Genomic DNA, 11,433 nt, shown 5'->3' with positions numbered 1-11,433 from the left:
TTTTGGCAATAAGTTAATGTTTTTTGGTAAGCTGTTTCATAAACCTCATTTCACAGGGACCGCACCGTTACCTAGCAATCCGAGCAAAGCCCAGCCTGTTACCTAGCAACCCCAGAGGAGTTCCAACATGTTCGATCAGCTGGTTAGCAGCTGTATGCGCTGTGCAGTGGCTGCTGGAAAAGACAAGTGTTCCGTGGTTGACTTAGCATCCAGAAATTTCTGCTTTTCAAAAATGTACAGCTGTGTAATTGCACATCTGTTTGTGCCGTTTATTTGTATTAAAAGTGACAAGAGGCACTAAAACAACTCGTTCTGGAAGGAGCTGGAAATAGTCAGAACTGAACAGACTAAAATCTCATCATCTAAGAATGATTTTGTGCAAAAATTGTAATGAACATGTCTTGTATTGACTAGACGTATCCTAACCTGTTGAAGGAAGCACCTTTTAACAAACAGACATGTATTTGCAAGAGTTATGTGATGAGAAATAATGTAAAACAATAAAGATTAAAAAAATACTATTACAAGTGAAATATTAATACTTTCAAGGATGTATTATAAAATTACTCACAGAAATCAATAAGAATAATAGTGCTTTGTAACTTAACTAAGTTTCTTTGCATAAATTCACTTTGTGCCTCTCAGGTAAGACTGATGAAGGGGTTTGTTTTTATTTTATTTTATTAAAGTTCATAACTATATACTTTATTGCTTCTTTGTTTTGAAAACAAACTAGGAGGAGAAACTGACAAAAGTAGTTTATTCTGTTCTTAACACAACAAGAGAAACCAAAAGAAATATAGGAAATTTCAATAAGTCTTTGTCTATACACTTTTTAAAGTCTGTTTCTCCTACGCCGTTGCTGCTGCTGCTGGGAACATTAACAGGAGCACCACCTCCTGATGGGGGCCTCCTCCACCTCATGGCTGGTGGTGGGGCTCCCATTGGGTTCAGAGCCAGGGGCCCCATACGTGCTCTGCTCCATCCTCTTCATCACCAGGTTCAGCAGGGTGAGCACAGCGGCGTCCACATTCACTCCCGACACAGAACTCGTCTCGAAGTAGGGGATGCTGAAGGAAACAGGAACATTTCACAAAACTGTACAAGATGCATCATCTTCAAAACACTTCATGAGATCTAGACAAATATTTTTATCTTTACATTTTATTTTGCTTAAATGTCTTTAAAAGGATATCTCATCCAAACTTTGAAACAGAGGGTAAAACACTGATTTAGCCGACAGTTGCTAAATATAATAAAAGTGGGATAGGAAGAAAATCCTATCAACAGATAAAAGGCCAATCTTCCTCACTGATAAAGACTGATCAGTTTCCACTCACCCGTATCTGTCAGCCATCTCTCTGGCCAGTTTGGCGTTAACGTTCCTCGTGTCTCTGATGTCTGCCTTAGTGCCCACAAGTACCACATCTGGGTTATCGCAGTACGCATTGGCCTGAAGCTGACCTGCATAAACACCAGGGAAACTGCTTCAATCAACCTGAAACTGCGAATCAACCAGGCTTAGGAATCAACAGGAGGGAAACGAGAAGACACAACATACTCATCCAGTTCCTGACGTTAACAAAACTTTGCTGATTGGTCAAGTCGAACATCAACAGGAAGCCCATTGCATCTCGGAAGAAAGCCGTTGTGAGGCTGCGAAACCTTGGAGTGAAGGATATTTAACCATGCTAGCAAAGAGTATCTTCTTAACACAGTCAATGTCAAAAATGTCAAACTTACCTCTCCTGACCCGCTGTGTCCCAGAGCTGGAGGTGGACTCTGAAGTTCCTCTCACTCGTCCCATCAGCACCGGTCCCCGTGTAAACCTGAACCAAACCAGAACTCCATCGTCATTTGCTTGGAAAACCAGGACAACTTTGTTTTAATCAGGATGGAAAAAAAGTCATCAGGGGCGTTCCTCCAGGCTCTAACTTTGAGCCACTTTCATTCATTATCTTTATTCTCCACTTTGGTCAGATTATATAATTCCAATATGCCTTATGCTGGTGACACCAAATTTTACATTTCTTTCACCAAATTACCAACGTCCCTTAGAGTCAACAACAAACCCCAACATGTTTAACATTGGTTCACTCCAAGGAGATGTGGTTTAGTCAGCCATGTTCAATGTTGAAAATACTTTATTGATCCCAAAGGGAAATTAAATGTTATTGTTACTCATTTAATTAAAGAGTTGTAGATGGTAATGGCTGTGGGCAGGAGAAGTCTCTGACTGGAGGTTCTGTTTTTCTGACGGTCAAACTCTTGTTTCATTTTAGATGTAATATGTTACAGCATCTAAAATGACAGCAACATGGGAAATTTTGATGTAGAACATCAATTTTACATATGATGTAGAAATTCTAGGCACATATTACATACAGTTGAAATCAGATATTTACATAAACTGAATAAAAACTCAAATCAGATCCAACTTTTCTTGTTTTAGCGTAGTTAGAATTACCCAAATGATTTACTGTATCTTGGCATGTTTTTGTTCCATATTGAACTTGTTTATATAATGGAAGGACTTTAGCTAGTTTTATCTTCCCCAGCACTCACCACTCTCTTTTCCCTGAAGTCAATTCCCACCGTGGTCGTGAACTTCCTGTTGAACTTGCCGTCCGTGTACCTGTAGAGGAAGGTGGTCTTTCCCACGCCCGAGTCGCCGAGCGCCAGGAGCTTGATCAGATAGTCATAGTCCCAGTCCACCATCGTGCTGCTTGGTTGAATCTGTGAACGACTCTCTGCGGATTTTCATGGGAGTTCAGACACATTAGAGCGATTTTCAGTAAATCCTGACAGGGTGAGTTAAATTCTTCCATCAAAGCTACTGTTTTCCTTCTGCATGACCACCAGAGAGGCTTAACAGCACATAATAACTCCCTGATCACAGAAGGACAAGCACATGACTAGGGCTGGATTCCACATGAGCAGTCAAATGCCTCTCTGGAGTTTTCCCTGAATTCGCTCAGCAAAATAAGAATCCTTTCATTGACTTAGATAGCTATGCCACTGAGGTCATCGTTATGAGATGTGGCACTGACTGGGAGCAGCCTGGCCATCAAAAACTGAGTGGATTTCATTTAAAAATAATAAACAGTCAATAACTATTTCTAAAGTAGGTGTCGTAACAGTTTAAGGTGATTGAAAATTCAACCAAACAGTAGTAAGTAGTATTTCTGTGAAACTGACAAATTATTAAAAGAATGAAGCAGATTTTGTTTCTTAAAATTTTCAGCATCATTGAATGTGACAGGAATCTTACCAATCTATCTGCTGGAAGCACAAACATCCATTCAGAAGCCGTTCACCACTTTATGAAATAAAACTACTAGCTGTCATGAAGCGAAGGCACATTGCAGACCCTGAACCTTTTTCCTCGCCTCACATGTGATCCGGGGAGGAGTTTCCAGCCTCTGAGATCCAGGCGGAGCCGCGCCTACAGCCTGTGTTTACGGCTTTTTCTTGTGAAGGAAAGGAGGGTGGAGGGGAAGAAAAGTCAGAAAATTCTACTAATAATGTGCCGCCTTGAATTTTAGTAAAAATAAACATCCCAGAGAGGAATGTGGCCCACTTCTACAGACTGAGTAATCCTGCTTCTCTTAATATTTTACAAAAACAACAAAACAAATTTAAAGCTGACCTAAAATTCTTTTTATGGTCTATAGAAAACATGTTAATTACATTTCTACACAAAATCGTTAATTTTAGTCTGGTCAGTTCTGCCTATCTTGAGCTTTCAGAATAAGATGTTTTAGAGCCTCTTGTCACTTGAAATCCAAATAAGCTGCTGCTGGCCACGCCTCCCAACTCAATGTTTACACTCACCTGAAAATGGCTGCAAATAGACGCACAATTACACAACCGTATGTCATTGAAAAGCAGAAGTAGAGCCTCCTGCACAACCAACAAGAATACAGCAAGTTGTTTCTGGATGTCTTTTCCAGCAGCCATTGTACAGCGTATACAGCTGTAAAACCAGCTCCACATGCTGGAGCTCCACCTGGGTTGCTAGGTGACGGGCTGGGTTTTACTGGGGTTGCTAGGTAACGGCGCAGTGTGACTCAACAATAGGGATGTTCTGAAACGGCTCGTTTTCTACACATCAAAAAACAATAACTTATTGCCAAAAACGATGTTTTTTTGGGTAGGTGGGTGTTTTCTTTTTTTAAGCAGGTGGATTGTTTCTAGAAGCACCTGAGACCCAAATGGAAGTACCGGTACAAAAACATTGCAAAACATGAATTTTGCATAATAGTTTCCATTTCAAACCAATTTTTTCTATTAAAATAAAATCATTTATTGAACTTAAAGCTCCATAACGTTACATTTAATTTGTTGTACTGACACTAAAAATCAACTTTAACGAGCAGTGAGAAGTTTCTTTTATTTTCCTAGAACCTAAAAGCGAGGACTTTGTTTCTTTAGAGAAACAAAGTCCTCATTATGACCCAACTGTTTTTCTCTAACCGGGTTTGAAATACTTGAGCAGATTATTTGACTGGCTGCTCCTTCCTTCAGCCTTTCTGTCTTTGCTTTTGGAGATGGAGCCTTTTCCCGTTTTTCTGGATGACGGAGTCTTCAGAACCGGGTTCTGCTGCTTCCATTCAGACATGAGCTCCTTCTGGACGTCTGGGGGAAGTTCAGAAAACACCTCAGGGTCCACGTTTCCCGGGAAGTTACAGTCAGATGACCGGGGGAGCGATAATTTCTCTTGCTCCATGACGTTTTCTTCATTGATTACTCTTATTCCCGCCGGCTGCTGGTGATTCATTCTGGACCGGTCTGCTTTCATTGATGAATCGTTTCCCAGCGGCTCATGTTTCGACATGTGGCTTTGCAGAGAATTCAGATAATAAGGAGATAAAAGTTCCTTCTGGATTTCTTCTGGAAGGAGCCGGAACACCTCCGGGTCGACGTGCGGTGGCGGTTTGGTTTTGTCCGAATTTATTCCCTCTGTGCTGCAGGACGCTTCATAGTTTTCCTCTGATTGTTCAGAGTTACAAGTCATTTGACCTTTCGGTGGAACATTTCTGCTGCATTCACTGATCTGATGGTCCAAAAGGCGACTGCCAGCATTCTGGGCTGAATTATTCTGCAGGAAGAAGAAAAGCTTTAATGATCTAATAAATTACTGTAACAACAGAGCAAGAAAAAAACCCACAAAATACACAAAACTAGACCAATTAGATTAGAATATTATAGAAAATTGATTAAAGTAAAGGAGTCAATTTCATGAATAGTTAATAGAGAAATAATTATTTTGTTAGCTCTGGTCAAAATCAGAGCTAACAACTTTTATTTTTCTGCTCAAAATAGAAAATTTTCTTTTTTATTCATAAAAAATGGAAAATTTTGGTTACAGAATTACAAAAAATGTAACTATATTTTTATTCACTTATGATTAAAAAACTTTTACAATTTTTAGGAGGCCACAAAAACAAAGGAAGTGACATGAAAACAAACATACCAACATTATTGATAAGTTTTGATTTTGAAAGCTGATGTCATTTCATAAATATTATACACTGTGTTCCAAATTATTATGCAAATTGGATTTTTTTGTGTCATAAAGATAATTTTTTTTGTAGTGCTATTAAATTTATAGATGATATTGTGTGTCAGGGCTCTTTGAATCACTATAATTAATTTCAGAGAGCTGGATTAATTAGTTTGTCTGGTGAGCTCAATTAAATAAAATCTACTTAAGAAGGATGTTCCACATTATTAAGCAGGCCACAGGTTTCAAGCAATATGGCAGGATTTCTCTGCTGACGAAAATCATCAGATAGTGTAGTGCCGTATGACAAGGTATGAAAACTTTAGATATTTAACAAAAACACAATATTTCATAAATTTATTATCACAATAGGAGCTTGTTTTAGGTAAATAATTTCTAATATTAATGAAAAAGTAATACATTTTCCCCATGTTATAAGTGAAATAATCTGGAAGTGAAACATGAACTTCATCAAAATTAAGAAATTATTCACTTAAAACAAGCTCCTGTATCTTGCTGAAAAGTTACTTGTAAGTCAGTTTTGTCTTATTTCAACAGAGCTAAAATATATAATTTTTGTTTTTTTGAAGTGTAAAACATAAAACTAACTCTGACATCTTTAACTTTAGTTCAAATCAGCAGCTTGATGTTTGAAACTTGGACACAGTTTGTTTTTCTGCAGTTTCTGGTGAGAGAAATTGATTTGCTTGATTACAACAATGGTGTACTTTTTTGTACCCAGCAAAGGGACATTTACCCAAATATTAGGTTTTCAGCATTTCATACCTCCAAAGATATTAACAGCTAAATAAAGTAGCATTAAAGACCATGATTACCTGGTTTTGTGTGGACGATATCTGGGATTTCCTGGGTGATGCGCTCTGCGTGAAGAATGACGTTATGGCGCCCTTCCCGCTCGCAGCCGGCCCTCTGCTCTGCAGATTACTGAAGCAGACGTTGATGAGTGTGAGGTGAAATGCCGCGTTGCTGTCCACCATCTTATGGAAGAGCTTCACAGCCAACGGGACCAGCTGCGAAACAGCGTCTTCAATGTTCCCTGGGGATAATTGATCATTTTGAATTTTCCCCAAAATGAAAGGAAAAATAGAATATCTCCATTTATGCAACTAACCTTACGCCTCTAACCTTATTTGATTTTATAAAACTAAGTTCAAAGTGCATCAAATTCACTTTTTTGGCTTTACATGTTGAAAAAGTAAGATATTTTATCTTTAATGGATATAATGAACCTAAAAATGGTTTAATTTGGCAATAATAACTGAAAGAATTTAGAGGCATGGGGAATTTTCGCATCAAGTTTTTGGAAACAAAGAAAGCTCTTACGCTCATCATTTACAATCAAAAACTAGACCAAAACCTGAAAATGTTACTTCTTTAACAAAAACATGTAGTTCAAATTTGCACATGTATAAACGGACAACCATTACATCCTTTTGAGCATTCTTCAAAGCGATATTAATGTTTTATTTCCTGTAACGTCAGCCTACCAGAGACGATCTTCTGCCCGACGGCGCCCGGGATCGGGGCCTGGCGGCTCTCCCTACTGAACCACTTGTTGGTCGCTGAGAATCTTCGTATTGTGAGCCTGAAGGTTTGAGGCTGACGGCCATCTTTGTGCATCCTGGTTTTTACAAGCAAAACACAATTTTAAAAGAAAAATTATGTTTCATTCTAGAAACACACGGATTTAGTGATGACCCGACCTTTCCACCAGACTGCCGAGCAGCTCGCGGATCTTTGCCATGACTTCCTTCACTGAACACATTTTCTTAAAGGAGTCTTCATCACTAAGAGACTGGAACATAAAGAGGACAACGATGTGGCCAGTAAATACACCAACACTCACTTATAATATGAATATCAATCACAATATTCGAGTTTTCAAACATTACAACATTACACTTTCTGTATAGAGTTCTTAGTGATAAAACAAATGAGTTTGAAAGGACAAAAAGTATTTAGATTTTGAGTGTGAAGTATTTTAATTTCCATATCCCTGCGTCTATGTGTATATATATATATATATATATATATATATATATATATATATATATATATATATATATATATATATATATAAATAATAAGTAAAAGTCACAAAAGAAAGATGATAATTTTTCCATTTATTACAATGTCGATTGACTGCAGAGTTAAATTAACAAGCAGTAAATCAGTAAATTAAGATGCACTTTCCTTGTTTTTTTGGTTGCAGGATTATTTAATTAATAAGAAATTTTAAAAGTATTCTCAGTAAACCACAATTTTTATTTTGAGGAGGTAAATTTGGGGCTGAGTCCTACCTGTGGGGCCCCAGTGGGTGTGACGGCTGATTCATCAATGCCGAGAGCCAGATTCCTCAGGCGCTGAGCGGTGGTAGCCCCCAACTCCCTCGCCAGGTCACCCAGAGGGTAGAGCTGCAGGTCTTTCACACTGACTAACCCCAAAGCCTGAAGCCTCTTGGCCGTCTGGTGGCCCACACCTGAAAGAAATCCCAGAAACACAGAAATGCGACATCAACACCATTTAAAACATCTGAAGGTGTTCCCCAGGGATGTGTTTAAGCCTCCTTTTATTCCTTATACTTCGAAATGAGATGGGGCAACTGCAAACAGAATTATTTGTACACTGATGGCCCAGTTATTTATGCTTTTTTAAGTTGCGTCACTTTTACTGAAAGCTGCTTCAGATGAAATTGGTTGTGAATGAAAAAAAGACAAAATTCATGACTTGTTTCATTCTTTCATCAGGACAGCTGGCCCTACAAATAGATGGCAAAATTATAGAGAAATTAGGGCGTTATGGACAATATAAACATTTGATATGAATTTGACATCAATAATTATTGATTCGTTTTTTGCTTTAAATATCTGAAATACTTCCAAGCTGGTGCTGTGACCTTTTCCGTTTCGTCCACAGTTTTTACTCAATGTTGTTGTTTTTTTATTTTTAAGCAGTTGTGAGGCACAGTGGTGAAACCTGAAACTGCTGCTGTGCCAGTTACTCAACAGGCTGTTGCTAGGTAACCAAAGAGTGAGTGAGTTAGTTGATGCCACCTTTCTTGTGAGAGGTTGGGCGGCTAAAGCCTTTCCTCTGCCTACACCTCCCAGAGGGCTGTGCGTTATTGAATATTCCATCAGATGCATTATCTATTTATATTGATTTTGTGTCTATCACTATAAGAATTGTTATTGATTTACTGCCCAGTCCTATGAGAAATTACTTCATATAAATACTTATGAATGTGGCTATCTATAATACAAGATCAGTTAAACTTTTTTTTTTTACTGTTAAGCTTTTGTTTTAAAAAGTTTAATTGTAAAAAACTTTGAATGAGTTAATCCAGCTTTGAAATGTTTTAGGGTGGGTACCTGGTACTTTTCTGAGGCCACTCAAACATCCCATAATATCTCCAACGTTCTCCTGCAGTAAAACCGTTTGCTGGTTGGGTTTGAAGGTGCCTGAAACCAGTTTGGCCAGCAGCTTGTTTGTGGCGACGCCAGCACAGCCAGTCAAGCCGATCTTGCTGCGTATCGCGTCTCTCATCTCCGCTGCGATGTGCGAACCAATAGCCAGCCCTGGATGGTGGCTAGCGTTAGCATCAGCACCTGCACAGGGGAAGGAAAACAGGCTAAAGGAGAACCTGTAGGTGTGAAACTGAAACTGCCAGGCAAATATTTCACAGATGTTAGCGTCTTGGCTCTTTCACAAGCCAGTTTCAGTAAGCCAGATGTTCAGCTGCAAACCAGAAGAACATTTTTAACTTACTGGAATGATTGAAGACATTTCCTTTAAATGAGAAGCTGTCAGTCTCTGATATCTCAGCCAATCTTTGTTCAACCATTTCTGTGACATCCACAAAGTTTTCGTCAAATCCAAGCCTCTCTACCAGCGGACAGTAAGACAGCAGGAGCTCTGAGCAGGAAGCAGAAAGGCAAGGTAAGCAAAGAAATGTTAAATATTTGAGAGTTTTGCTGCAGAAAACACAACTTCATTAATCATCAACAATCTAAAGAGTTTTCCGTTTTACAGCTGCTGACGACAAAATTTCACAAGAAATTTGCTGGTCTTTGCTTGCTAGTTGGCTAAAATCTTTTCCACTAAATTCTGGTTTCTTAAAAATTAAAATCACCTTTCTTACGACAAACCCAAACCAGAGCCTTAATAGAGAACACAAAAATTGTACTTAAGTGATATTAGCACTACTTCAACATATTTTAATCAAGTGAAACGTAACTGTCCAAGAAACTAATCAAGTAAGAGTAAGAAGGTATTTGGTAAAGAATTACTCAAGTACTGAGTAGCTGATCAAAACATCAATCATTTAATATTTAAAAATCACATCAACAGATGGAACCAAAATATAAAGTTATGTGGAAATTTAGGAATTTTAAAAAGAGGGGGGTAATATTGCCAAAAAATATCCCGACATATTTTTAAATACCCCAGTAATGATAAGCAAAAAATATTCAAAATGTTTTGCTTTTCCTTTTTTTAATGTTATTTATTTATTTTTAAACTTTCCATTATACACTTTTAAAAATATTAATATGTAAATACATCACACAATATGTTTAATGCGTCAAATAAAATACAAAATACATAAATAGAAATGTAAACTAAATAAGCTAACAAAAAACAGTCTGAATGGTTTTTGCTTCTAAAAGATGTGTCTACAGACTTCTAATTAATGGGGAGTTTTAATTATTTCTCACATTTTTTTCTTTCAAAAAGCCTCGTGAAATATTCCTCAAGCTTACCTGTGACTTTGTAGGACATTTCTCTGTAGTGTGTCAGGTCTTCTCCTTTAACCAGCACCAGTTCAGGACATTTCTCCTTAGCATCAGTAACAGACATCAGCTTGGTGACGCCCCGCTCCCTGGCCACATAGTTACAGGTGACTATGATGTATTTCTGCTGTATACCTGATGATAAGAGAACGGGCTTCAATTGTTACCCAGAGAACAATGATTTTTATATTCTTCACCGGCTTTGTACCTAAAGGGACATCTCTTAGAGCTGGGTTTCTGATCATTTCCACCTGAGCATAAAAGCAGTCCAGGTCAAAATGCAGAATAACTCTGTGTGCAGATCCAGGAATCTTAATGACTGGCCCTGAAATACACCATAAAACAAATCACACACAATATTCGTCATAGCTCCAAGTGAACTTAGGTTTCTGGCGTCAGACTTCAGAGTTTACCAGAAGCAGCAGCTGGAGAAGTGGCGGGACAAACAGCAGCTGAATCCACGAAACAAGTTTTCCACTCGCTTTCATCTTCCTCCACCTCAATGTCACTGTTATCCATCTCAGAAAGATTAATGTCAGCGAGTTTATTTACTCTGCAGCACCAGGCGTGACGTCCCGAAGGTGCTCGCTGCATAGACAGGGGAGGTAACGTGAGCATCCGGATCAAACGTCAACGTCGCCGCCATATTGAGAGTGGCGTTTTGTTCTGACTTGAAAAACGTGGGCAGAAATATTCCACAAGTTTCAGCTGTAAGTAATGAATTAATAACCAATCAGTAACTATTACAACGATTTACTCTGAAAAATACGGGCTACCTGGTAGTCTATATACAGATTAGTAAAACAAAATAAAAATCAAAAAAGGATAATGTTGGATAATAACTGTCAATGAATGAATGCTGTCAACTTCCATGTGTCTTACTAAGTTTAGATAACCTCTTCATCACCAGACTGTCATATAAAACACTTTAAATAGTGTTTAAATCCTTTCACTACCCTCCCTCAACCTCATTCCCTAATATAGGATTGACTCTAATAATAACAATTTTAAAATGTAGCTGAAAAGTGTAATCACAATAACTAAAACTGAGTTTAATTAATTTATTCTGTATATTTTTGAGCTAGTTCAAGATTGTTAAATGCAACTTTATCTGATTTT

General features: G+C 38.1%; 2 protein-coding genes across 5 annotated transcripts in view; both read right to left on the bottom strand.

Moving 5' to 3' along the window:
- Positions 1-752: 752 nt before the first annotated feature.
- On the bottom strand, positions 753-3,945 carry LOC102232710 (ras-related protein Rab-27B). 2 transcript variants are annotated; one of them, XM_005800990.2, is made up of 6 exons: positions 3,272-3,945; positions 2,566-2,750; positions 1,744-1,829; positions 1,562-1,665; positions 1,341-1,464; positions 753-1,070 (listed from the first exon to the last, which is right to left on the bottom strand). In XM_005800990.2, the coding sequence occupies exons 2-6, from the start codon at positions 2,716-2,718 to the stop codon at positions 881-883; spliced, it is 657 nt and encodes a 218-aa protein (XP_005801047.1). In that variant the 5' UTR covers positions 2,719-2,750; positions 3,272-3,945; the 3' UTR covers positions 753-880. The 2 variants fall into 2 exon arrangements, with proteins under 2 accessions (XP_005801047.1, XP_023199020.1); XM_023343252.1 differs by having other exon boundaries at positions 2,566-3,945.
- Positions 3,946-4,010: 65 nt separating this feature from the next.
- Positions 4,011-11,433, bottom strand: part of poli (DNA polymerase iota) — an 11,910-nt gene continuing 4,487 nt past the window's right edge. Inside the window, exons 2-11 of one of the 3 annotated variants that reach the window (XM_014469488.2) lie at positions 10,728-10,902; positions 10,523-10,639; positions 10,285-10,449; positions 9,293-9,439; positions 8,896-9,132; positions 7,828-8,006; positions 7,231-7,322; positions 7,015-7,148; positions 6,343-6,563; positions 4,011-5,101 (exon numbers count right to left, since the gene is read on the bottom strand). In XM_014469488.2, coding sequence (XP_014324974.1) covers positions 4,472-5,101; positions 6,343-6,563; positions 7,015-7,148; positions 7,231-7,322; positions 7,828-8,006; positions 8,896-9,132; positions 9,293-9,439; positions 10,285-10,449; positions 10,523-10,639; positions 10,728-10,833 — 2,028 coding nt within the window. In that variant the 5' untranslated portion in view covers positions 10,834-10,902 and the 3' untranslated portion in view covers positions 4,011-4,471. Of the gene's footprint in view, positions 5,102-6,342; positions 6,564-7,014; positions 7,149-7,230; positions 7,323-7,827; positions 8,007-8,895; positions 9,133-9,292; positions 9,440-10,284; positions 10,450-10,522; positions 10,640-10,727; positions 10,903-11,433 lie in introns of those variants that run through there. The other 2 variants (XM_023343767.1, XM_023343766.1) reach the window with 2 other exon arrangements.

This window comes from Xiphophorus maculatus, chromosome 12 (assembly GCF_002775205.1).
Source record: "Xiphophorus maculatus strain JP 163 A chromosome 12, X_maculatus-5.0-male, whole genome shotgun sequence".
Classification (NCBI taxonomy): Eukaryota; Metazoa; Chordata; class Actinopteri; order Cyprinodontiformes; family Poeciliidae; genus Xiphophorus; species Xiphophorus maculatus.
The sequence above is the reverse complement of the archived record's forward strand: the minus strand, read 5'-3'. Positions and strand labels throughout refer to the sequence as shown.